The following is a 27,992-nucleotide window of genomic DNA, read 5'->3' as shown; positions in this document are numbered from 1 at the left end:
ACCAAATAAGCGGCTACTTCAAGCAGGAGGAATAGCTGGAGCGGCTCGGCGGGTTTGCTTCGGGTGTTGCGCCGGAGCTGGAAGGGCCGGGCGGTGGGAGCGGGGCCGCGGGCGGGCTGGGGGTGCCCCTCGCCTTCCGCACCCCCGGAGCTGTGCTGGGAGAGATCAAACGGTGGATTACAGCTCCTTCTGCCACTACTCCCATACTGGAAACATACAGACAGACCTCCTGGGCAACTCTTAAGAGATTTTTATGACACTCCCACTTACGAGAGATGGCAAAAGTGCATTGGCTTCCATTTGGTATTTGCATGGCCTATGTATGTATCTATAGGAAGCCTGTATGTCTCTGTAAACACAGGAGAAACTTTTTCCCTTGCTTCATGATCTAAAAACTAAACGCCAGGAACTTTTCATGCAGTTCCCCGCAGGAGTCTTTAACAGTCATCTATTAAAAAAATCCAACCTGTTTCTTCTTTTTGTATTTTTTTTTAGTTGAGCAAACTTGTCTATCTTCAAACTTGGCTCTTTTTCATCCTTCCTATTTTTCTTGGCAGGGCTTCCCCTCGATTTTCCAGTGGGATTTTTTCACTTGTTTGGTTTTTAAATCTGCTACTGTTCTGCTGGTTAGAAACAACAATTCCCTTGAGGAGCTAACTGCTTAATGTAAAGCTTTGAGCAGTCATTGGAGTAGATGCACTTTTGAACTCTGAAGAGCATAATCAGGACAGATTGTTGCTATCTATTTTCAATAGAAGCAATTTTTTTTAAAATGCAGTGCAGTAAAGGACTTAGATGAGTATTAGCTATACCCTGTGAAATGGGGAGTAAACAAGCTTATCTTTATGGTAATAAGCAATTGATGTTTTACCATCATAACATTAGTTTAACTTAAGCATGCCCTTTTTTTTATGTTGCATTTCTGTAAACCTACAAAAAAAATGCACTCAATCCTTTTAAGAACTGTGAAGTCTTCGGTCTCTCTGGGTGTATTTTATCAGTAGGAGACCTGTCTATAGGTGGGAGAGAAAATACACATTTTACCAAGCATGGATATAAATGGTTGCGTGTGAAAAATCTCTCTCTGCCTTGTTAACCATTTGCTAATTACAGAGTGCTTTCTTGAAATATCCTGGTCAGAATAATCTGAAATCCTGGTTTAAGACTAAGTCGTACTGGAAGCTATGGATAGGTGTGGAAAAACTCTTTAATCTCTCCCACAAAAAAAAAAAAAAAAAAAAAAAAAAGTCATGTTAATCCTTTTACCTGGCATGGCTACGTTCATATATCCCTCACAGATGGTGATTTTTGTTTGTTTCTGGCTGATTAGCCAGTGAATAACAAAGGTAGATGGTGTAAACCACCTTCCAGTGGGGAAGGACAGTTGCACTCTCATGATTTCTGAGATGTGATGTGCTGGCTGGGATTTATGGACAAGACTCTGTGTTGATAGTTTGTACAACAGCAGCACTTCTTTTTAATCTGTTGTTCAGTAGGGCTAACTGCCACCTTACTGTAAATGGAAAAGAGGAATTTTGCAGCTGTTATTCTAATAAAACACACTGTTTGGTCTGGCTGCTTCAGACTGAGACAGGATTTGGAACCTTCCCAACCCAGCTCATTTGTTCTTAATACAGCTAAATAGGATTCCTGTCAGTTTGCGGGGAGCAGGGGGGAGGATGTAAAGCTGTCACTTCAGAGGCAGAACTGTGCTCAGGGCAAACACCATAGCAGCCTTTGGCATGCATGAGGAATGATAACATAAACTCTGGGGACACACAGGGAGGCAGTTTTAGTTTCTGATGAGTATTTGACATGGGTACTAAATATTTATTACCTACACTTGTTTGCATGTGTCTTGTCTGCTTGGCATAAGTACATATGATATTGCCTGGCAGGCTTCATGCTGCTATGGGTGAAGTTTGACAAACTGATCATCAGTTGTCATCTTATCTTGACCTGTAAACAAAAGCAAAACTTTGGCAACACCCCCACTCTTCCCCCAAAGGTCAAACCTTTACATGAAGCTTTTGTTTTACCAAAAATATGCAAGCACACACAAAGCTTACAGATAGTGTTTTGGATTTATTCTTTCACAATAAACAAATATGAAGTCCTTTAACACTAGAACATTTGTGATTTTGTATTTTAATTGAGTAGAAAAATGAAGTGCTAGAAAGCCAATTGTATTACAAATTCTGTGACAGCATTTATTTACAATTAGTTTGATCACATGCATGTCTACATTGCTTAAAATAAATTCTGGCAACAGTCCAGAAAATAATTCTGACATAAATATATTTGTTAATATAGGCAAGTGTTAATTTATAATTTAATGCCAGTTAAAAAGTAACAAAATCTTTCTGAGGTGAGCCAACTTGCTGTACCCAGTGCATAAGGTATGGCTGAGAGTTCATCAACAGTTCAGGTACATAATTTCCACCTTGTCTGTACAGTGGTTCATTAGGCTTCACAGGTGATGAATTATTATGTAAGGAAATGCAAGAGATGTCATCTTGTCCAAATCTTGCTGTGCTATCTGAAAACAAGTGAAATACTAAATAAACTCATTTGCTCAGCCTTGCATCTTTTCATTACTGGAGTGTCTGTGTGCTCTCTGCATTTTTCCTAAACGCATGTTCCTAGTTCATTTCTGTTTGACTCATTGAATGGATGGTGTTTTAGCTGAATTATATCCTTTTGCAAAACAAACCAATCTAATAAATTGTGGCTAGAGCAGCACAGCTGTTGGCTAATGAGCATTACTTACAGGAGAAGGAAACATGATCTCCGGTCTGTAGACCTGTTAATTTGATCTGATCTACCAGCATTCTCTGTTACTTTATCAAAGGTGGATTTTTTGTTTGTTTCCTCTTGGGGCAGGGGGGGAACTTAAAGCTTTACAAGAAATGAAGCCTTTCCTTGCATATAGGTTGCACGTGTCTGTGTCCAAGAGACACAAATTCAAAGCAGAACTTAGAGAAGGGTTTTGGGGTAACTAGAGGCAGAAAGCCACCTCATGATAAGATGGTGCTTGGCTAGCTTAGCCTGGTAGAATTTAAAAAGTCACCTCTTTCTTCACCTGCTAAAAAATGTAAGGGGCTTAAATGCAAAAGAGGAGGAAGAACTGCTTTAAGCAGAACTTTTAGTTTAAGAGACTTTTAAACATTAAAGCAGTTAAGCATGGTGGACTTTTTTTGTGGATGGGGTTTCCCCCTTGCCACCCTTCACCCTGTTGGTTTTATTCGGAGACTATTCCAAGACCTAACATCTCTTAAGATAAAATTTGACAAGGATACAACTTGATGCTGGTGTCTGTAGGAGTAGGGAATTGGAACCGATGACTCAAAAGGTTTTCCCAGCCCTGTGTTGTTAATTATGTGCTAGTGTGTGCTAGGCATTAAGTCGTTAGACAAGTCCTCCATACCTGTTTGATGTTTAATATACATGAATGCTGGAAAAAGAACTTGAAGGCAGCATGCAAGTCGTCTGCAAAGCTCTTAGCTGTTTGTGAACAGATTATGGTATTAAAATTCAACAAGTTTATGATAAGCCATGCCAAAGAGACACCAAGTATAGTGACAGGATTTTTTTCTAAATAAAAATAATACTAATTGTTCCCAGATTCTCCCAATTTATTATTGACTGGATATCTTTTAACTACACATAGCAGTTATATCTCTGGGTTCTTCACAGCAGATTGCTCTAACTGAACTGGAAAATATTTTTTCATATCCTGAAGTGCTCATAATTAATTAAAATACCCTTAACTTAGGAATAGCTATAGATTTGGTCAGGAATAAAATCTTAATTCTTTCCTTGTAAGTACCAATTACAGTACATCAGATAATATGGTGTACTTACTTGATACCAGGAGGTGTATACTCTGGTGCAAAATGGAAATGTAAGGGAGCTTCCATTTGCCAAATGTGATAACTCCCACTCATAGCTGCAAAAGGAAGGTGGAGAATTCTATTAATAGTGAATTTAGGGAGTAGTTCATAGATGACTAACGTTTTAAGAGAATGAGCTCAGGGTTCTGCCAAAAACCTGAATTACTGCATGAGCTGAGTAAGCATTTCTGAGGGCAGTGTGCTTTGGGACATTAACTGCTGCAGAGAAATCAAGGGTGTTAACTGTTATGTTAGTCACTACTAAAATAATTTCTTAGCCTTCTTAAAGGGCAGAGTGGGGGAGATAAGCCTTCCTGTTCTTCTCCCTCCTTCCGCCCACATGAACGTCGTCTTCTGTCCACAAAAAAAAAAAAAAAGCTGTGGTATGTCAGGACTTTCCGAGAATAAGACTTCTTGATGACCACTGAAGATTCCCACATCAGAGTCGTTCTTGTTTGGCACAGAGTGTCTGAAGAGCTTTATGCACACTGTAAATCCCATAATCGCTCAATTGACCTTGAAGGAAGGCAATGCTGCCTAAGATCACTGAACCACACTGCAGACTGTGTTAAGTAATGTATTTTAGCTGTGTTGTGTGCTTGCTTTGAAGCCTGGTTTCAGCATTAGGTAACATTTAGTGTGAGCGGAGAAGTATAGCTCTTTGCAGGAGCAACCAAAGTCTCTGGCTTTTATTGAGCAGCGTATGGGAACCTTTCCCCTAGAAAAAGGAGAAAATTCTTGTTATGTGAGGCTGGAAACACGGTGTAGCTCAGTGTAACAGCTAACCTTATTGTCTCCATGCTGCTCATCTATTCAGATCCAGATTTTTTCTCTTTCTAGTTCCTACTGTGTGGTGGGGAAGAAGTTGCCTGCTTTCTCTGCATCTCTTGTAATCTTTGAGAGAGCATGAGTAGCAGTCGTGTGCTCAGCTGGGACTGATGAGCACCTGGTAATATCAGCTGCCAATTAAAATAAAAATCCTGAGTCTAAGAGTTAAAATGCAGGATTCTCATCTTGTAATTGAGTAAGCGAGATAAATTGTTGCTTGATGACCAAGGACTTGTATTTGGCTACTTCCTGTCCTGGCACCCCAACACAAGGTCTGTAGCCTTCTGCTAGCTTCAAGAAGGGAGTAGGGAATTCCCCTGTTTGAGAGAGGGTTATTGTGCACTTGCTTCTCCCTCCCACTTTATTTTTGTTGTGTAAAACTCAGAGGCATTGCTATCATGGTCTCTTCCTCTTATTTTTTGCATTAAAATGTCCTTGTTTGCTGTGGTGGTTCTAACCTCAGCCTGGAATGTGTGTGAGAAAGGCTCCTCTGGGGATGCGAGTGGATGGACACTCAGCTGATGAATCTTGAGCAGGCTAATGAAATGGGTCTACAGCTCCTCCATTATACCAAGAGACCATCGTTCTGCAGGTGTGTGAGCTGCCTGCTACCTGAAGCTGTAGAGGTTATAAAGAATCTCACATTTGTATTGGGGTGCCTGAAGTTAACCTGTGCAGTCCAGCAGAGGACTTCAAAGTCTGTACTGTAAGATCTGGGCTTCAGAGTTCTTTGTGGGAGCTGAAGTTATTCTTTAACATTTAGCTGAATACAATTTAATTGTGGAAGCTTAGCTTGCTTAACTTGTTGTCTTTGTAAAGAGATAAGCGATTATAGAAAGTTCATGGTGCACAAAGTATATGGTGTGAATTGGTGGGTGGATTTGCATAATTGATATTCGGTGATCTTTGTGTGGGAGAGAATAGTTTTCCCCTTTTAAAAACTGATACAGCCATGCAGTCAAACTTCTGAAAGTTACTTTTTCTGCCCCCACTGTGCTCTGGGCACACTTTTGGAATCACTGGTGCTTATTTGTTTGCCATCACACTTCTATAGTGAAGGGCCTGTGAAGAGTTTCATCTCAGAAGCCCACAGGCTGTTTTAGGGCTCTGGAAGGGGTATTTTGCCCCCTCACAATCATTTTTTCTGTATGATCTATAACTTCTCAAGAGCAATCTCTTCATGCTTAGGTGACATTCCAGGACTTGCAATGACCTACCTTTATCTAGGAGCAAATAGTACCTGTTGCATACTGTTTGAAGTACTTTGTTGGGAAGCGTAAGCATTGTAGTGTGTTGGACGTAGATCAGGTTATCAAGCTATCAGAGGTGATCACCTCACATAGTCCCACTCATAAATTTCATGAATGCCCCATGGTACATTCCAGTGAAGTCCATGAGGTAAAATGGAAAAGCCTGATTGCGGAACAGGTAAAACAGAAGGGTGGGGTATTGAATCAGTAAATCCCTCTTTGACGAATGGAATCATATATAAAACGCAGAAAGAACGTACATAATTACTGGGGCTTGTGTGAGTTGTTACACTGCCATTTCTCCTTAAGTAAATGGAGTTCATGTTCTGTCTGCGCTTTGACTTCTGTAAGAACAGGGCTGGCCTTGCTGGGTCAGGCAGAAAGCCCCTGTAGCCTAAGTATATAGCTCTGATGTTGGCCAAAAGCTGATGCCTGAGGAAGAGCATTTCAAAGACATGCACTGTTGCATTCCTCAGAGCTGCTGAGGTATTGGAGGTTGAAAGTTCCTATATAATGAGTTACTAAATGGATTTCTGTGAACTTGTCCTGTTTCCCCTTGAAACCATGTGAACTCCAGCATCCACAGTATGCTTTAACAGAGGCTGTCCTAGATAACCTTCATATTGTTTGGAAAGTTATCTACAAAACTCCTTGCTAGAGCACTATTTGAAAAACGTTTTTCTTGTTTAGAGTGTTGATGCCCTGTAATTACACTATTGGTAGAGCAATGAACACGTGGTCCTTCTCCATGCTCTTTGTGTAACTTACATGCTCTTACATTGTAGCCTCAGTTAGTTTTCTTCCAAACTGAGAAGTCCTAACCAGCTTAGTTGATCCTTGCATGGAAATTATTCCATGCCTTTGAACATCCTTGAGCTTTTTTCCAGTTCGCACCTCATGAAAATAGTGCTTTGCATCCTGTGATGTCTCCATCTGGGAAAAGTAGAGTTGTTGAGAACACTTCTCCAGCATTCGGTTCTTGGTCCCCTTAAACTCTCAGGGCATAATCGTGTGAGAGAGTAAGTCATACAGTGTCCTTTTGTTCACATAGCCTGTCCTGCTCCAGGATACTGTGCTGCTCTTCCAGCAGTGTTGCACTGACAGGCTGTGTTGTTGCCTGGTCTCTAGGTGGGTATCTGTCAGACTTTTAACTCTTCAGAATGGCTCTGGGTTTTCCATGCAAGTTGCTCTCTAGAAGCTATGCCTCTGCATAAGCTTTGGAATAAAAGGAACCAGTATTGGTGCATAGATTCAGGGGAGGCTCTGAGGCTATTATATCTTTTATTTTGGTTATTCATGCCTTCAGACCCTGCCCCTGTTTGTTGTACCTTGGTACTACAAAGTTCAGCTTCTGCATAATTGTTGTGTGCCTGTTTCAGAATGAAAAAGCCAAGCAGAGGTTTGAAATGGTGATTGTGTTCTAGATCAAGACTATAAGATACTAATTTATTTTTTTTGTTTTCCCTTGTGAGGATTGCAGAAAGATCATATTACTTCATGTAGCAAATTCACATAAATATTGGAGATGTTAAATTGTTTAAAAGATTCTTAAATATAGTAAACCTTGAGGTCTTAAACCTTTTTATTATCTGCGCTTGGCCCCATTCTGATGTTTTTGATGGAATACCACAAAAGTTTGCCTGATTCATTGTGGACTCTGAGTGACTTCTTGAGATAAAGCTTATTTGAGGATTGGTTTGGGGGCTTTCTTCAAACTTCACGTGTAAAGCCTTAGTCTCGCAACTTCATTGTGTTTAATTAGATGAACAGCTGTCATGATAAAACAGCCTGTGTATGAAGAAGTTTGATCCAGTGTCCTGTAGCTTCCCTCTGTATTTATATTTTAGGTACAAAAGATCTGTTGTTGCTGCAGCCTGTGTTCCTAAATCCATCCCTACATCCTTTGAGGGCAAATGGCTCATCCAGCAGCCGTGCTGTCTTGAGCCTGCTGTCACTGGCTGTGTGTTACTTCTCTGAAGAACAGACTGCTGCTTGTAGACAGATACTCCAGCAATGCTAATGGAGTATTATACAGCATCAGACAGTCTTTAAAGTGAATGTTAATGTATTTCAACAGAACACCATAAACCCTCCTGATACTTTCTAACCTTGTCTGTGTTCAGAGTAAACCACTCCTATCTCTCTCAGAGAAAGTGAGAGCAAGTGTTTTGCATGAAAAACATCTGGGCTCCCTAAGTGTATGGAGCTTTGTTTAAGGGCAATATCGGGAGGCCTTTCAGGCTTAAACTGCATTGCTTTATGTCTTGCCAGAACACAGGGCTGTCTCTAGGTAATTTTAGACTTAAAAATTGGATTTTAACTTTTTTAAAAGGCCTTTGTATCTCAGTTTTTCAACTTTTTCCTAACTCAAGGCAGAATGATGCAGTTTGCTTGTTAATAAAGAGTTGGGTGAAACTTTGGTGGGTGGAGAAAGACTTTTCTCTCGGAAGAGTGCTTGCTTGGTTTTACTGTTTCACTGAGCAATTAACACTAGCTGTACAGAGCTGACCACGGGTGGAGAACACTGGGTGTCTGGCCAAGGTCTAGTCACTTGGGAGCCAGTGCCGTCAGAGAAGCAGGGTCACATGCACTCGCCACACCTGCATGAAATCTTCATGGTCTTCTGGCACGCAAAGCATTATTGCTTGACCAAAGATAAAGAACTGATTTACAGCCATGGCTGCTTCTCAGCTTTTCACGCAGATGCCTGCTATGCAGTTTTATGCTGACAGAAGATATATCAGGCTTCGGTTAAGGGAACTGAGATAGGAGTGTAATTTAGTATGGCATCTTCTTCTGCACAAATAAACTGAAAATGTTTGAATTTATGTTCTGGGATTATTTTCATGTTTGACTAGAAGGAAGGTTTTGTGCTATCTCATGAAGAAGAGTCAAGTGACCTGGCTGCAAAAGCAAACTCAACAAGTTGGCTTACTTGTCATGTCTTTGTGTATGCTGTTGGGGAGGGGGAAGTTTGTTCTGAAAATTCAGCCTGCTTTGGTAAAACTGGAATTTCTGGATGACTCCTCAGACCTGGGTATTCAAGGTTTTCCTGCCCACATGAGCCTCCCCCCCACCCTGCTTCATATCTGGCTTTCAGATTTCTTTTCAAAATTATTCTTGGCTTCTCCCCAAACTACTGCTTCTCTTTTCAGAAAAGCTTCCACATAAGTTGTTAAGCTTAGTCACCTTACATGAGAGCAGCAAATACTTGGGCTCCTGTTGCCCAGAGTAAACTTAAGAAATTTCAGTTAAGTACAGTTGATATAGCTATTGCTCCTAAAATATTGAGGATTGCTACCAAAAAACAAATGGTTGTACAAGCAGTTGCATTAAAGTTGTCTAGTAGTTAAGGCTAACAACTATGCTGGACAATTTTGAAGCAACTACTAGCTTTCTAGATTATTATATACAACTGTACTTACCCTCAGTGGAATTTACCCCTCTCATGGGAAGGTGAGGAAGGTTTTAAGGAGCAAAGACCTGCCTATTCAACTCTAATTTTACCTGTTGCAAGTGCAGTAGGACCTACATCTACTTCATAGACTCAAAGGAATTCCAGTGGAACGTGACTTAATGCTCCCATTTATTTGCAATGAGGAAGCAATGTTTAACACAATGAGATCTGAAATGGAACACGTCCTTCAGTTCACTGTCAGATCTCTTTGATTTAAGACAGTGTGCTGAGAAACTGAGTCAGTTAAATCAATGCAACGGGCTTGCCTTGTCAGCCAAGTGGATGCCAGCAAGGCCGGCCCCTATTCATGTTTTGTGAACTGATGAGGCTGTTTTCTCCCATGTCAGCAGACTGTGTGCTCCGCGGTGTGGAAGGCAATGCTCAGGACTGCTTTGCTGTCCTGCCACTGCCCCTTCTGAAATGCTCAGTGTTGGGAAGGGAGTGCAGAAAGGATTCTGACATGGGAGCAGGGGAGGAGCATGTGGTTGGTACTGAAAGGCTTCAGTGTTGTGCTGTACATCTCTTTCCCACTGTCACAGAAGTCAGATTCTCCTTCCCACAGAAGAGAAATTGTAGGTTTGTCATTTCCCTTCTCATTTTAGCTTCTGAGAGATCCCTTAAATCATAAAAATGTAGCACTGTCTAGGACTTGAACCTGTGTTGTCTCCAGGCTGCATGGAAGTGGTTATGTAGTATCCCAATATCTTACCACTCCAGCAATTACTGTTTCTTTTCCTGTTACCCAGCCTGCAAAATAAGAGGGCTTTTTAGTGTTTTCTTCATTGTGGGTTTAAAAGTTGCTGTCTTCTCTATAAACCCTCCATGTTTCATACAACTTCCATTTGGAAGTGATCAGTACCATGCTAAGAAATCAACTCCAGTTTGAAACAAAAACAAAACAACAAAAACTGTACCAACCCCAAAACACCTGACCTCCAGATTAGTGTACACTTTCCTTGATTAACTTGCTCCCTTCCAAAAGAAGCATTCAAATTTGGGTGACAGCATTCCAGCTGGCAAGTCATCGGGCAAGCAGAACAGAACAGTCACCTCCTGTAATGCTTCCGCTGACAAATACACTCAAGAATGTGATTTTTTTTTTTTTTTTTTCCCCCCCCTTCTATGCAATAGCATCACACCAGGAAACATGATGTTTTTCTGGGGATGATAATAGACCACATCCTTGTCTACAGTCCTGCTGTAGTCCATTGTTTGCAAGCCTGTAATTTGTTCATCTCTTCATCTGCCTCTTGTCCATTGTCACTACTCCAAGTGTAACACCTGTCACTATTTCTCAGACCTACTAAGATCTTTGAGTTCTACCCCAGTTCTCCTGAACAGTTTTTTAGTTCTTGACTGGGTGTTCTTTGTGGACTTGTAGGTGCACTCTGACTTACAGGGATCATGAGAACACTTCAGTGCATTTTCTTACTCCTTCCACCCCACCACACACATCCCCCTTTCAAGGCCTTGACCTGCCATGAACAAGTAAGAATACGTGTCCCTGCAGTTGCTCCAGCAAGAGGAAAATGCTGAGCCCAACTGGGAGATTTGCTTTGGCAATCCTGCAGCAGTGAATGGAACTGATTGTTGACTTGAAACTCATGACATTGTCTCCTGCTTTGAGACTTTTGGAGAATTTAGGTGCACAGCTTGTCATTCAGTTTTAATTTCACATGGCTCATATTTGTTGTATACCTAGCCTATGTCATACGGCACCACATCAGATATGTTACTAGATGAGATTTGATCCATCAGGCAGGTTATTCTGTCAGAGAAGAAACAGAACTGGCTGCAAGTGCTGTGTTCTTGACATTGAATCATAGAATATCTCAAGTTGGAAGGGACCCATAAGGATTGTAGAGTCCAGCTCCCCGTTCCTTGCCGAACTACCTAAAACTAAACCAAATTACTAGCTGTCGTGGTTTAATCCAAGTTAGCAATATAACCGTGATAGCTGCTTGCTCACTCTCCCTCACCCCCCAAATAGGGGAGAGAATGAAAAGGGAAGGGAGAAACTTGGATTGAGATAAACACAGTTTAATAAAATAACAAAATACTAATACGGTACTAGTAAATATATACATATATATAAAATAGAAATAGAATATAAAAGATACTCAATGCAATTCCTCACAAACTCTGTCTGCACTGAACAGCCCATCCCGCAGAGAGAAGAAAGAAAAAGGCAGAAAGGCCCAGAGGCCTCTGCAAAATGGCAGGATGGCAAAAGGCCAAACTAAAGAAACTCCCAAACAGGACTCACCCAAACAGGTCTCCATCCTGACTGTGACAAAAAGAGAGCGAAGAGAAGAGGAAGCTGGAAGATCCCAACTCTCCTTAAATATGAAGCATAATGCTAGTGGGATGAAATCCTCTTATTGATCAGTCTGGATATCAGTCAAGCTCTGCGCCATCTATGCCCCCCTTTCTAGCCACCTCACACCTGTGGACGGAGTACTTAAAACATCCTTGGCTCTCAGACCAGAGCAATTGAAAACATTAACTCTGTGCTGAGGTGTTATCTTCTTGTTCTCAGACTAACTTCAAACAATGACTGTGCTAGCTATGGGAAAAAAATGTTTATAACTGCATGAAGAAAATTAACTCGTTTTCAGTCAAATCAGCACACTGGCTGAGATGTACATGTTGTTGTTTATAGGTACTAAAGAACAATATAATAAAACGAACTTATCCCTCCAGTTTCTTGGGTTATTCAAGCTACTTCCCTTCCCAGAGTTGTCATCTCCCCTCCACAGTCTCTGAACTGTGCCTTCTGTACCTGTGAACCTGTTGCCTTCAGTAACTTGTGGAGGATGGAGAAGTGCAGATGCTGAAGTGTTAGCAGGTCAGCTCTTAGCTCTGGAGCCTCTAGATTTTGGGTTGTTTTGTTTTGTTTCCCTTAATTCAAATTGAAAACTTTCCCTAAACAGTTTCCAGGAGCTGGGACTACAGTTAATCCATCAACTAGCACAATAGTTTTTGCTATTTGGCCTGGAACCAAAAAACAGTAATGCATGGAAAGTGGAAAAATAGAGAGCAGTTTCGGTGCCCTTCTGATGCTGCTATGTGAAATTGCTTTTCCTGTTAACAGGTGCCTAATCACTCCACACACCTATGAACAGTTCTGGTTGCTAAGGCTGAAATGAAGTTACTTTGTTTATGCAGCTGCATTGCAACTCAGGGCAAAAAGCTTGTCAGTTATGTATTACAAGTACAGTAGTAGTTATTGTTTGTGTGGTGGAAGAATAAAAATAGTGCACAGACCTGCAGAAGTGAGAATGCAAGCTTAACACTACTACTTTCTTAATAATATTCTTAATACCACTGCTTTCTCTTATTTATTAAGACTGCCATATTGGAGTTTTTCAAACCGTAGAAGAGAAGGCTCTGGGGAGACCTTGTTGCAGCCTCCCAGTACTTAAAAGGGGCCTATAAGAAAGATGGGGACAGACTTTTTGGTAGGGTCTGTTACAACAGGACAAGGGGTAATGGTTTTAAACTAAAAAAGGGTGGATTCAGGCTAGACATGAGGAGGAAATTTTTTACAATGAGGGTGGTGAAACACTGGCACAGGTTGCCCAGAGAGGTGGTAGATGCCCCATCCCTGGAGACATTCCAGGCCAGGCTGGATGGGGCTCTCAGCTACCTGATCTAGTTGAAGATGTCCCTGCTTATTGCAGGGGGGTTGGACTAGATGACCTTGGAAGGTCTCTTCCAACCCAAACTGTGCTATGATTCTATATTCCTTCAGCACAAGCACATCCATGTGCTATACAGTTTGAGTATGTGCTAGGAACCCTGACAGGCCTGCACGTGGTTTTTCACAGTATGTGCTGTGCAGGTGCAGCACTTCAAAACCCCGTTTTTGTTCTGTGCTATGTGGTTGATCTGCTTACGTGTACTAGCGGCTTGCCTGGGGTTTCCAGACATCCAGTGACTGAAGAAAGAAGGCATGCGTATCTAGGCTTCTCCATTATCTTAGGGCTAATTGCCACCACTTGGAAAGATACTTTACTAGCATTTGCACTTGTAAACCTGCAATTTGAAAGGCTCTTGTCTTTATCCCTCCTTGGAAAGAGGAAGAAAACATTCCTGAGCATTGTCTGAGGCATTTAGAGCTGCATAATGACATGCAAAAATTTAAGTACTAGTTTGTCTGTGTATATGGATAAAAGTTGGTATTTACTGCCCTTTACCTTATGGATTCACTGGAAATAAACTGTATGGTATTTTTGATGACTTGCACAACTTCACAGTTTCACTGAAGTATTTTATTATGCAAGTGAATTTAAGGGGTATTGGATTTCATGCATCAGCGTGCAAAATATCCATGGTGGCTTACTGTGAGGTCTGTGTGGACCTTTTTCTTTTCCACCTGATGTTTTACAGTGGAGCAGTTAAATATCAGGAGGTGGATGGTCAACTTCAAAGATACCATGTTGTCTGTAAACAGAGACAGATTCTGGACCAACAGGCTGTAGCTTGAGAGTCAGACTTTAGAAAAAAAACTACCTGTGCATGCAAAGTGTCCAACACACATGGAAACTGCATTTATGAGAGGGAGAGATTGAAGAGGCAGTCGTATTTTGTTCCTGTCTAGGTCTTGGATCTTACACAGAGAAATTGAGCCGGTTGGCAATGTGTTGCCTTGTTAAGAGACAATATTTTCTGAATGTTTTTCAAATGGCACTTTAATTTTCCAATTTAGATGCATGGTGCATGGTCTCCAAAAGGCTGCAGTGTCGCATGGTTTGATCTACTGACTTAACATTAGAAGAGATGTTGTCTAAACAAAAAAAATAGTACTAAATGCATCACTTGAGGGCTCTGCTAAAGCAAGGAAGATCCCATTCTGACTACTTTAACTTCTAGTACAAGACCTTTCTGTAGTGTTATGATTATTTAAACTATATTGTGAAGTTCTCTTCAGGTCCATCTTTCATTTTGCTTTCACTGTCTTGTTGCAATTTGAAATGTAGGTGACATGTTACAGTCTACCCCCAACAGTCTGAAGTTGTGGAATTAGTGCCCAGTTGTTCAGTGTAGTAAGGTCTTAAGTTTCTCTTGTCTCTTATGATTCATGGAGCTTTTTTTCTTTTTAATGTAAAAGGCATTGCCTTTTCAACAGCACTTTTTTTCCCTTCTGGATCAAATTTGTTAACAATTTTGTGCATCCTAAGACACAGGAAGATTAAAACCGTGCATTCTATAGTGTTTTTGTACACACAAGCAAACCTCCTAAGGCCTTATTTGTCATTAAGTCCTTTAGCCTCAGACATGAAAGTATAATCGTGAAGTGTTAAGGCATCAGCCTATTGAGAAGGAAGTTACATATTACAGTCCAGGATTTTTGGCATGTTATGTGCATTTAAAAACTTATTTCTTGTATAACAGCTGTGTGCTCTACTCCCCACTCCAAGCACTTGTGTTCTGAAACAATTAAAAACTGCTTCCTTTTTGGATTTGGCCAGGATTTGGTAGGGATCTTACAAATGACCTGCCTTTCCTATGCAGCCTAAGCAGGACTTCACTTGTGAAAGTTGTCTTAACTGTCTTGCTCTTTTTTGTTGCCAATAGAAGTTAATCTGAGTTGTTCCCTGTTTTCCTCCCCAACAATATATTGAATTGGTTAGCACCTTAGGTTTTGATTTAATTGTCTTGGCGCCAAGGGGAGTTCCACGTGGTCAGAGATGAATGCCAAACTTATCTCCTGGCAACCTAACAGAGAAGATTTCTTCACACTGTCTAAACCAGGTTTTCAAGTGGGTTAAGCTCTGTTTGCCTGCTTCATTACTAGCTTCTCCGTGGTGAAAAGCTTGTGTGGAGTGATCACTGGACATCCATTTAGAAACACTGTTAAAAGCATGATATTCTTCTTGAAATCAAGGCTAAGGTTTGGAGATGAGAAGCAAGAGGACTTAATATGTTAGGAAGGAGACTTGAAGGATTTTTCCAGGCAGCCATCAACTCATTGAAGTGACACCTGCTAGAGGCCTTGTCCCTTCTAGCTCTGCCTGCCATGTGGCTAGCAGCTTGGCTGAGGGCACAGCAGGGGATTGATCTCTATCCTGCTGGTTGTTCAGTCCCCTGAGAACACAGAACTTAATCTTTACCTCATGTCCCAAGTGTCCTTGAAAGATTTTGGATAACCAAGCAGTCATGTTCCTATGTGCTTATGGCTTTAAATGATTGAAGTAGAAAGCAGATGACTTCATTTTTATGGTCGTAATACTAAAATCATTCTTAAAAGAGGTAGCAGGGAGATGGATATAGTATTAAATAGCTGATCCTTTAGAAAGGGGACTATATCCAGAAGGGCTTTCAGGGATGGAGTAATACAGGGTATTCCCCTGGACTAGAGAGCCTACTTTTTTTTGTTCTACTGGCAAATAACCACTAAGGAGATAAAATAAAAGGTGAGTGTACTGGTACTAACTGGAATTCTGTGCTCAGACAACATCCTGCAGGTTTTCTGGTAAGGAGTGGTAAGCACATCCTTTCCAACTTCTTTATCTTGTAAAGTGATATTTATTTTATACCCACCGTGTTGTTTCAGCCAGAAGTGCAAATAACTTGCACAATACGAAACTGCGGATTATGAGCATATGTTTTCTTGAAGAGGGTAGAAAAGGATTAGAATATGATTAGGGATTTATTGTTGAGAAGGGATTAAGCAACAGAAGCTTTTTAAGGTCACATCTTCAAATTGCAGTCTTGCTGTTCCTGAGAATTCCTGAATTTCCCCTATGCTGGAAACACTGTTTGGGAAACCTTTGGTTCTTAAGGCACAGGAAGAAAGCCTTAAGCATACTTCTGTGCTCCCTTATGAAACCCAAATGCTACAGCTGGGAAAAGGAGCTCTTAGAAAACCTTTCTTGCTTGTTCTTTCTTGTTACTTTTAGAGGGATTTAAACAAATCACAGTGTAAAGGACATTGCTTTAGAAATGCAGCTTGAAAGTGACAGGGCATCTAAGCAGTCGTGTTTTCTGGTTCAGTTCTGGGGTTCCCTGACTTGGAAAATGCCTTCAGTCATCTTTCTATAGGAGGGTCCTCTGTCATCTGGGGAAAAAGTGGGAGGAAGAAACAACTCTATAGAGGCTGAGACACTTCCATGCTTTCATGACTCATTAAAAAAGGAATGCAAAAATGTCTTATATTTGACTGAAACTCACTGAGGCAACTTGTATTATTCACAGTTCTGTGTTAACTCTAACATTGTTTTACCTGACATTTACCCTGGAGTTTAAATACACGTAATTAAGTGGCTGGAAACTGCCGCAGTGTCAAGGTTTTGCAGTCACCAGTTCTGTTTCTCTTCTGCCCCTTCCTCTCGTTTCTTCAAGTGGGTGTTTCTGCGCTAGGCACCAGTACCACAGCTGTAGCAGGCTCTGCTGGTCTGTTACCTCTGGCTTTCTGTAGCCTTTATAAAATGCTAGAAAATGACAGAAAGTGTCATGAAATTATCTGTGTGTAGTTTACCTGTTGTCTATCCTTGTCTTTACATGTCCACTTTTTCTTCTTTTTCCTTTAAAATACCAAACTACAAATCTAACTTGTTAGTTGAACTATAGTACACAATTATCCCAGTTTGTTTTTAATTTGTTTTGTTTGTGGTTTGTTGTTTTGTGTTGTGGTTTGTTGGTGTTTTCTGTGTGTGTTTTGTTTGGTTTGGGTTTTTTGGGGGGGGAGGGTGTTAGGGTGTTTTTGTGGCTTGGGGTTTGTTTTTTTCTTTTTTTTCTTTTTTTTTTTTTGAGACATAGTACAATTTTGCAAGCAATATAGTCTTTTGTAGTTGAAACAGTTGGGAGATAATCCTTTCTTGATTTGCCATTTTGATGGTCCTTATGCTATTCCCTGCAAGCTTGGTTACTGCTTTTGTCTCCAGATAACCTGCTAAATATACTTTTTCTAGTCATTAAACACTCTTGCCTACAAATAGTAACCTCTGTCTTGCAGTCTACTTCTGCTATTGTAGTAAATCTTATGTTGCTTATGTTGTAGTAAATCTTATGTTGCTTATGTTGTTTCTTCACTAACAGCAGTGTCTTAGTGAACTTTTGCCCTGTGGTATATCAGCCTATAACCTCTGTTTTTGTGTACTGAGTAGATTTTAGGAGGGGAAGAACGAGCATTTATTGGGTTAATGCTGATTGCTTTGTGAGAATAATCTGCAACCTTTTGCCTTTAAAACCTCAGATTAATTCCAGCTCTAATATAAATGGAAGTTAAATTATAAGTCTTAAATTTAATTTAGTCATTAGGGTCGTTCGTAATCCAAGGGATGGCCTGCAGGCAGCTATGCCATGCACTCGTGGGAGCCTTTATTACACAGGATTTTAGGCCTGGAAATGGTCAACTGAAAAATGCCCTCTTGTTTAACCAGAAGCTCAATCCAGTCTTGTGTTGAGTAGGAAACCCCACAGAAAAATCTGGATAAGACAGCTAAGTCAGTGCCCCAATTAAGTTTGCTGTTGTGATAACACAAATCTAATTGGGGCTTAAGTGTGTATATTATAGCGGTTCCGGTAATGCATCAAAGCGTGGAGACAGTGTTGTACACAAAGTTCTGTGTTAAGACCAAGAAATAGCTTTCAGTACATTTTAAACAATGCTTTTTGTTTTTCTTCTTAGATCAATGTTCGAGTTGTTACCATGGATGCAGAGCTGGAGTTTGCCATCCAGCCAAACACGACAGGCAAACAGCTGTTTGACCAGGTCAGTGAAGGGTTGGTACGGGCTTTTTTTTAAACTTGAAGTACGTTTCAGACTACAGTGTTTTCTTAAGACTGAATTCCAAACCTATCTTTCTTTCTTCTCTCCACCTCCTAATCAAAGGGCCCTGGTTCAATCTAAGATCTTTAAATGCCATCATAGTAAAAGAAATAAACAAAAAATGCTCACAGGTACATTATGTTCCAGTGAAACTTGTCTTCCTAGCAGTGCTGGGTGATGAAGCATAGTATAGGATCTAAAATGTCTGGACAACATAGATAGTGTGCAAAAAATGCACCTCTTGCTTTGAAACACAACTTAGCTCTTATTTATTTCTTAAATTCTAAAGTTGAAAAATTGTCTGTGTGCATAAAATTCTGTAGAATCAAATCTTCAGATGGCTGATGAAGGTGTAGGCATAGCTGTGCTCATTCAGGAGCTGAGTTGGAGGTAGCCACTTGCCACAGGTTTTTAAGTGAAAAAACAGAAAAGTTTGTGACATCCATGCAGCAACTACATCAACAGGCCTTGTAAGAAGCCCCTGTGCAGCAGGATGGAGTAGAGACTTGTCCAGCCTGCCTCTGGGTGTTCCCAGGGCATGAGTAGCCAACACTTTCCTTCCTTTCTGTTCTTCTTCCTGCTACTGCATTGACAATATACAGGTCTGTTTGGAGATGGACCTACGAAGAGGTCAGATAAAGACAACTAAAATAAACAAAGGCCACTGGTAAAACATTTTTATTCTTGAGTAATTTGTTCTTATAAAACTGAAACAAGACCTAGATCTCAGTAGAAAAAATGAACTTAGTGTTCTGGAATTTAAAACAAAACAAAAAGCAACAAACGAAGAAAAAACCCACACACAAAAAAAAGAAAAGAAAACACACAAAAGCAACCCAAAACTTCTAGATATTCCTGCTGGAACTGTGAAAACTAAGAACTGATCTGTGCAGGCTTCAGTTACATGTATTAAGCTGTTTATGAAGTGTTATGGCAAGTCCTTTGCACTTCTCCTCTGTCCCTTGCTTGCCTTGATAGCAAAGGGCAGTTGAGCTTTAACTCAAGTCAGCAGAACTGGCTAAACAATGTTAATTCCTACTAAGTTTTTCTTGGTATAATTTCTCATTTCAGTGAGTTAGCTAGAACTTGCTAGGCCTTGTGGCAATCATGCACGTTTCTAGTCAGAAGTACTTAAAAACAAACAAACAAACTTGGATTTAGTGAAAGGAGACAAAATCATAATAATTGCATAACTCCATAGTACAAAATTTAGTACTATGAACTGTGTTTATTGTTAAATATAACTTTAATTCCTTTTTATTATTACTGATATGGGATAAACATCAAGTATTCATTGACTGGAAATTTGGTGAAGTGTGTATGAAACCTGCATTTGGTGTTTGAACCTCCATTCACTGCTGATCACCCTCGCATCAGGGTAATTTCATCCCCCAGTTCCTTCCATGTTAACCCCAATCAGAGAACAGTGGTTTCATCTCTGAGGGTACAGCAATCCAAATGACTAAAAACCAGGTTTTTAAAAGCAATGCCTTAAACCGACTGGTCTAAGTACATCCCATGTTCCTTACAACAAGGATTCAACAAGGACTTTTATTTCCCCCCATACATTCACTGATGTTTACATCTGTTAAGAATCAGGATCATGTCTCTGGAAGAAAAGAAATTACTTTCTTGACCTCCAGCCAAGAAGCACAAAATCCTGAGAATGTGGAAAGAGGCAAGGTGTTTCAGATCCAAGATACTTCTAGCTTGTTGTCCAGGTATTTCTGGACTTCTGAAGACTCTGCTTGTTGCAGCACTTATTGCACTGTGGGGATAGAATATCACCTCATGAAGGTTTGCTCCTTATATCCTACAACTTGGGTTTAAAACCTGTGATTCTAAATTCTTTTCTGTAGTTCATACCTTGTTGGAGTGCACTTCTGCTTATCAAGAGAAACCTAAGATATAAGTGTGCAGTGCAAAACCAGGAAGGGTGAAGACTCTGCTCAGCTGCAGCTGCTCTGACATCTTCACTTCTGCTGTGCAAGCCTTTTACTAGGCCCTTATCTTGGATGGAGTTTACACTCAGATTAGGCATATGAAGTCAACAGGTTTTTGCAGGTATGGGGAGTGGCCGGACTTGAACTGCAGAACCACTCTGGGGGGAAAAGGGCGTTGAAGAAACAGGCTATTTTTAAAAACCACAAGATGATTTATTGGCCTGCTCTCAGCAATCAAAACTTCTCTGGCAGTGCCCTTGTGCTTTAGGCTTTGACAGCTCAAGTGTATCCTGCGTGTAAGTTGAATTATAACTCCCTTCTATAGAAAGGGGAAAACAGTGGAAACCTGTGAATACTGAGTTCAGCTCCACTCAAGCCAGACCTGTGCAGAGTTCACAAACCATTTCCCAGAATGCAGGCTAAAACATTCATGTCTTTGTTCTTCATACTGGAATGCAAATAGTCAAACTGTGAAGTTTAGCTTAATTACTTTCTCCGTCCTTGCCTTGAGGTTTTGGGAAAAAAAACTTGAGGGGTCATGACTTCTGCAAGCTTTCTGACTTGATTTATAGGAGAAGTGTATTTTTTCTGTTGTAAGAGACCTTCAGAGATAATGGCATGATAACTACTTGATGTATGCAACCCTATTTTACCAAAGTTGCAACACTTATTTGTGCAACAGGAAGTATCACACTCAACATACCCCTGCTTTTCTGCTACATTGAGTAAAGTCTGGTTTTAACCACTCTAAAAATATGTCTAGATGTTAGAAAACTTGTCTGTTCTGTGGTGAAATAAGCCATTTTTGGGGAGAAGGGAAAAAGAATTTTAGTCAAGGAAAGGCTGAAGTATATGCAGACCCCAGCTCTTTTAAAAAGAGTTTGTGGGGTTTGGGTTTTTTTTTTTGTTTGTTTGTTGGGTTGTTTTGTCTTAACATAAACTCCAGTTAGTTATAACTAGTTACTTATGATGCTGCTGAAGTAGAATATATAAACCATAGCCTACTTAAGACAGACCATGTCTAGCTATGAAGCTGTCCCAGTGCCTCAACTAGTAGGCACTGACTCCTTTACCATTAAAAATTGTATTTGCTTAGTGACATTTTTTCATACTACTATGCAATTTTCTTGGTCTGCTTATACCACTAAACTTTACAGATTGCCTGTTATTCAACAATGCCACACAAACAGTAATTCTCAGCACGTTAATCAGGATGGTGCATTTTTCCTTCTCTCCCTTACCAATCCCGGGAAGATCTGGCTTTCAGGTACAGACTGCTGGCTTCTAGGTCACCAGGAAGAAAATCTAAGGGATATTACAGCAAAAACTAATTGAGTATCCTAAAATAATTGTCTCGAGTTTGCTCTTCAGCCAGAGCGCCTGCAGCAATACTATAAATGGGGAGGGTGAAACAGATCCTGTTGAAGCCTGTGTAACTACACCTTCTCCAGTCTGTCACGCTTTCCTAACTTGCAAAGTAGTTTTAAAAAGCTCTAGCCTTCCACTCATTTTGGCTCCTTATGCTGATGCCCACATCACTTTTTGAGGGGCTACTCTGCAAATAACGTGAAGGAAGCAGTCCAGATATGTGTGTAGTGGATCTCTTCAGACCTCAGCTCTGTCTAGAGCGCAACTTTATAGGGAGGTGAGCTGGCAGCAAACTGCTGGGCTGTAAGAACAAGCAGTCAAGAGTAGGAGGAGGTTGGGAACTTGTTAGGCTATCTCTTCCACAGAGGAAAAGGAACGTGTCCAAACAGGACTATTTTCACTAGTAAATGTGCCATCCAGTCAACAAGGGTGTTTCTGGATCTTTTGTGTCGTTAGTATTTATAATATATGACATGAAATAAAATTAAATCTGTGCTAATGTTGGGCCATTAATATATTTTGTCCTTCAAAAACTATCTCTGCATGAGTTTGAAAAAAATATACCCTTGAGAATACTTGAAGCTTGGTTTAATTCTCAGAATCTCCCAGGGAGCTTCCTGCAGCAGCTGTGTGAAACATCCCTCAGTTGCTTTCTTTGGCAAAATAATCTTTGGTGACTGACAGGCAGCAGCACTTGAGCCATTAGTACTGCTAACTAGTTGTAGTTATTACTAACAGCATTAGAGACTCTCACCAGCAGCTTTGGTGAGGGAAATAACTTGTCTGCTTAATCAAGCACAGTTTTAGGAAGGGCCAGTAGACAGAAGCAAGCAGAAGCCCCACCTGCTGCCAGGGTACTAGCTGAGCAGTTGATGCTCTGTTGCTTGCCCCATTTGTCTCTCCCAGTTTCCCAGGTTCCCAGAATCATCTTCTAGGAACTGGGTGGGACAAGTAGCTTAGAATATGCCATTGCTGTCATCTACTACTACAATTGTATATCTTTGTCTACAATATGAAATTAAGATATGCCGGATGAGTACATTTATGTTGTTACCTGCACCTGCTGGCGATGCGGGACTTGAGAGGAGACCTGGGCCTCAAGTGAACTGTTACCTACAGTGAATTTTTTTTCCTGACCTTTATGTTGCAGGTGGTTAAAACCATAGGTTTACGAGAAGTGTGGTACTTTGGTCTTCAGTATGTGGACAACAAAGGATTCCAGACTTGGCTGAAGCTTGATAAAAAGGTAATAGACTTTGGGCTAACTGCTGAACAAAGGTTAAAGCTTCCCTGATTCCTGATGTGTTACTGGCTGCAACTTTATAAACCTTGTAGGTGTTGTTGATTGTTCGTTAATTTTCTTAACTCCAGGGTTATTTTTAGAGAATACTTTGTCACCTCCATGAGAACTGCTTGGATGAGGTGTGGCATGGTGGAAGTTTGCCCTTTTTTCTCTGTGTGAATTGTAGGAAGCTTTATAGCACTTGTCAGATGTACAGCAGCAGCTTGATATGGTACTTTGTTGGGTCGAAGCAGCTGTTCTTGCTGTGTTTGGAAGAACAGCTTGGCTAGTAATGGTTTGAGTCTCTGCTTGTGCAGGATCAGTTGTTGCACTAATCAGAAAGATGGGTCACTTCAAGGCTGGGCAGTTGTAACAGTGCAGGTGCCTCTGTGTTCTTGTTTGTGGACTTGCCATTCTTCTGAGGATATGAACAGTTTTCCTTGATGGGGCAATCAGTAACATCCCCGTGTAATGTCAGGGGCTGTTGTCTGTTGAACACGTACAATATTGGATGGGTTTGCCGTCTGATACAGCATGGTAAATCATTCTCCAGTGACCAAGGTTTGCTGTGCAAGCAGAATTTTACTGACACAGCTGGAAAACATAATTCATCTCCCCTGTGTTCTCATATCAGTAGCAGCCAGAATTAAGGAATGCCAGCAATGAGTTGCCGGTCACTTGCCTCTTAAGGCACATGCCCCAAGTCCCTTTTAATGTGTAACAGCATTATATTCTATTGTTTGCAACCCTGCTAATTTGTGTTGTCGCATCTGTCCTCAGGTTTCCGCTCAAGAAATCAGAAAGGAGAATCCTCTCCAGTTCAAATTCCGCGCCAAGTTCTTCCCAGAGGATGTGGCTGAGGAGCTGATCCAGGACATCACGCAGAAGCTCTTCTTCCTGCAGGTGAAGGAAGGGATCCTCAGCGATGAGATCTACTGTCCTCCTGAAACAGCTGTGCTTCTTGGCTCCTATGCTGTGCAGGCCAAATTTGGAGATTACAACAAAGATGTGCACAAGCCTGGATATCTAAATTCAGAGCGTCTGATCCCCCAAAGGTGAAGGAGTTGGTTGATACATTCTCCCGTTTTGGGGTGGGATTTTCATGGGGTTTTTTTGTTTTGTTTTGGGGTTTTTTACAAGTCAAGAATTTGCATTCTACTTAAATATGAAGCGTTTCATTGAAAGCATGATTTTTTTTTTCCATTTAGTTGAACTGTATGCATTTGAGTGTTTTCGTTCTTTAATTCTAGCTGTCATATTAGAGTATGTTTTTGTGCTTGGATTGGTGAGGGAGAGGAAGTGTACTTTTGAATTCAGCTTTTTTCTAAACATTGCTGCCATGCTGGTAACTGACAGTTACCAGTCTCCTTTTTAGGAAGATAAGAGCAGCATTCAGTCAAGAAAGTGTCATCCCTGGAGAAGGTTAGGTTGTGCATCCTTAGTGGCATGTCTTGAGGCTGTGTAGTCCATCCCCACACAGGATAAGTGTCTGTTATCAAACAAATGGCTTCAGTTTACACTTCCTGATGACACTGCAGGGTTTCTAACTCCAGGAATGACACCAATTTTTGCTTTGATTTAACCCTCTGGTGTCTGCAGCATGTATGTGATTCTTTTGCAGTGTTCTGCATACTGCTCTCGCGTCTCTGGTCAGTGACCAGAAAGGCTTGCAGAGATCTTTTTGTTTATTATGAATTACTTTGCTTCACAGAGTGCATCACTGGGCTGAGTACTATCTTTGTCTTGGTTTCAGTAAGGCTTCATGGGTGGGACTGATTTTTCAGTAAGACTGTAGCAAAGATCGACATCAATGGATGCTGCAGAGCACAAAGTCTAACCTTGCTAATTTCTCTTTCTTTGTGTAGGGTGATGGACCAGCATAAACTCTCCAGAGAGCAGTGGGAAGAACGGATCCAGGTGTGGCATGCTGAACACAGTGGCATGCTCAAGTAAGTGTTCTTTATTGGTCCCTAGGCCAGTCACTTTGTCACTGGTTGATTACCTTCAGCTTGCAGTTCTACAACAGGCTTTTGAAACAGACTACAAGACTCACTTCTGTGTGGGAGCTCTTGGTGTATATTTTCTAGTCCAACATCAGATCACATGGTAAAACTCAACAGGATTTTCACACTTGTGCTGAGAACAATCTCTTGGATGGCTTCCTGAAAATCCTGAACCTAGGCACGGTGTGTCAGTGATGACTCTCAGCGGAAAAAAAGTACAGGTGTGCATGTAACCTTAAGTTAATTCAAAAATGTGCACTGGCAGATGAGGAAAGTTCAGGTACTAAACCTTTCCCAATGACTGTACCTTGAGACAAGGGTGAGTGCTGGAAGAGATGAATGTTGCTAATTTCCTGTCTGGAAATACTAGGGCTTTGTAAATGAGAGTACTGTGTGTGTTCATAGTTGTAATATCATAACTCCTAAAGTGAATCCCAAATGTTGAGTGTTCTGTTTTAACTCTTGTGTTTGATATGTTGATTTAGGAAAAGTTACTTGTTTTTTCTTGAGGACTTTGTGCTTTCTGAGATAATCAGATAAATGAGAAGCTAATGTCTGCTCTCCTTCCTGTCTCAACCAGAGAGAATGCTATGCTGGAATATCTGAAGATTGCTCAAGACCTTGAGATGTATGGAATCAACTACTTTGAAATCAAGAATAAGAAAGGAACTGACCTTTGGCTGGGGGTTGATGCCTTGGGACTCAACATCTATGAAAAGGATGATAAGTAAGACCTTTTTTTTTTTTTTTTTTTTTCACTTCTGATCTCCCAGAGTGAGGGCTAGTGTGGGAGCCGAGGGACATTTCTCATTTACAGAATCAGGGCAAAGTTTAGAACTTGCTTGTGTTCCACTTTTGAATCAATGGGTGAAGCTGTGCTAGGAAATGGGCTTTTGTTAATACATCACTTATGCTTTCATTACTTCCCTTTCTTTTGTAGCCTGCCCTGCTAATGCTTCCTACTGTATAAAGAGGGATGTCAGTTATACAGTGCCGTCTGGTAAATCCTGCACAGTTGCAGAGCTGAACCGTGAACTAAAGAGTTTACCAAACTGTTCCTTGAGTTAGGTTGCCACGTATGCAAGCAGAGGAGACAATACAAGAACCTAGAGAGGCTGACATATCTGCAGTGTGTTTGGACATCCAAGGCCATTGCTGTACTGAAGTTAATGATAGATGGGTGTACAGCTGCCTAGTTTTAAAAAAGACAGATTATGGGGTGGACACGAAACCAAAGCCAGATAACACCCAGAACCCAGGGAGGAGTTGATCTATATAGTTACCATGAACAAGGAATGAAATGAGGCCTTGCTGAGGTATGTATGCATAGTTTTAATCAGCCCTTCTGGTAAAGGCAGAGCCATTATTAATTGGATAGTAGGTGGGAAATGACAGACTACATCTAAAAGTAAACATAAAAGGAAGATGAGAACAGCTGTGTCTAAGCCTACTAGTCCTCTCTAATACTCCACAATTTAAGGATTGAAGAGGAGTTAAAATAGACATTTTTTTTAGATGAAGGGTTGCTGTCTAGACTGCTGCTTTTTTTTTTTTTTTCCCTACATTCCAAGTCTTGGTTTCATATCACTAATCTATAGCAGACTGTCATTGTAATACAGAGGGAATTTCACCTGTTCTACATCTTTGCCTCCAAAAAGCTTTGAATGCAACCCAAATATTAATTGGAACTCGCTGGGGCTTCTGTTTAGATGACAAAGAGAAATGCAGTCTTTTCTGCAACACTGATATGTGCTGTCACCCATAAAACAAGGAGTGTCACTTGAAAGAAAAGTAGTTTCGCTCATGTAATACTTCAGTCTTGAATGACTGGTCTTGCTATGTAACCATGGTCACACAAACAGGTTTTTCAAGCTGCAGAAGCAGACAGAATATAGCCCTTGACTCTGAAGAGCTATCAAGAGCGTTTGCAAAACAAATACAGAGCTGGAATAAATTGCTTGTTTCTGCTGTAACTCTTGCTACTATGTAATTAAGTCTTTTGAGCAGATATAGGGACTAGAAAAATAGTAATTTGTACTTTACCTCTGGTTTGTATGTGCAAAATTTGGGACTGGGGCAAAGGTGAAAAAGCAAAGATTTCATTGTTGAAGTTCAGCCTGAGCAGAATGAGACTCTGCTATAGTTGTGCAAGCCTCCATACTCCAGTGTATGTCAGTGTCACACTTCGAGGCATTTTCAAGCTCCTTTTTTTAATGCAGTAAAGAGAAGAGCCTGCAATAGAAATTATTAATAAGTGAATTATTTTAGTTGTCTGTCATACTGTATTATCTAGGGTTGAAACTCTTAAGACAGTATGATAGAGGCTGGAGTAATTACTTAATCTTAGTTTAATCAAATTTCTTTACAGTTTTTACTTAATGCTACATACGCACACACGCACAGTTGCGTAATCTTGCAGTTGAGTTAAAGGTTATGGGATGGTAAGTTCTGAAGAGGATGTTAATTCTTGATGTCTGATTTAAAACTAATCAAGTTTTTTGTTGTGTGCCTGGGCCCAGCGAAATCATACTATGTAGTAGCTTTCCATCTTTGTGACAATGAGGCACGTTCTTCCAAAATTGCCAGTTTTTTCCTTATCCAATCAACTCCATAGAAAAGATTCTTACAGAGCTCAAGTAGTTCACCATGATGATATAGACTTTGTCTAAGTGCTAAACATTAAATACTTCTGTCTTCAAACCATTTACTAGAAATAATTATCAGCACTTCAGTGTACATCAGAGACACACATGTTGGAGGGGTTAGATAATAACAAGATGATGTCTTGCTGGTATTATCATTTATGTAAGACAAAATTCTTCATCATGAGCTGCCTTCTCTAGAGAATATACCCTCTCTTAATAAGAGAAGAATAAAAGAATAATAATGTAATATTAAACATAAAAATTGGAATATTTGGTTGGGGGAATTAAATAAATTAGTTACAGTCAAATATGCAAGTCCTTGTAATGTTGGAACTTACTGCAGAGCTGGGCAGGTTTGTAAGGGTGAAGTACTGGAATAGCTCAGAAACATTTGATCTCATGAGTAAGTTGATGCTTTTTATATGCAAGAGTCCAGAGAAATTAAAGCAGAGGAAAATCTCAGATGATTAGTGAAGCTTAAAGAAGTAATTTTAGCCAAAGCAGCAGACCTGAACTCCTTGGCAGCGAGGAGGAGCGGGGAGTCTGA

At 40.6% G+C, this 27,992-nt stretch overlaps 1 protein-coding gene across 1 annotated transcript in view; it reads left to right on the top strand.

The window, feature by feature from the left end:
- The window catches only part of EZR (ezrin), a 37,858-nt gene that overhangs the window by 789 nt on the left and 9,077 nt on the right, over positions 1 to 27,992 (top strand). The window contains exons 2-6 of the mRNA XM_082049081.1: positions 18,064 to 18,147; positions 22,666 to 22,761; positions 23,578 to 23,852; positions 24,663 to 24,746; positions 25,381 to 25,527. Coding sequence (XP_081905207.1) covers positions 18,064 to 18,147; positions 22,666 to 22,761; positions 23,578 to 23,852; positions 24,663 to 24,746; positions 25,381 to 25,527 — 686 coding nt within the window. The remainder of the gene's footprint in view (positions 1 to 18,063; positions 18,148 to 22,665; positions 22,762 to 23,577; positions 23,853 to 24,662; positions 24,747 to 25,380; positions 25,528 to 27,992) is intronic.

The sequence above is a fragment of the Streptopelia decaocto genome (assembly GCF_964273445.1).
Source record: "Streptopelia decaocto genome assembly, chromosome: 3".
Taxonomy (NCBI): Eukaryota; Metazoa; Chordata; class Aves; order Columbiformes; family Columbidae; genus Streptopelia; species Streptopelia decaocto.
Note: the sequence above shows the minus strand (reverse complement) of the source record. Positions and strands in the feature narration are given on the sequence as shown.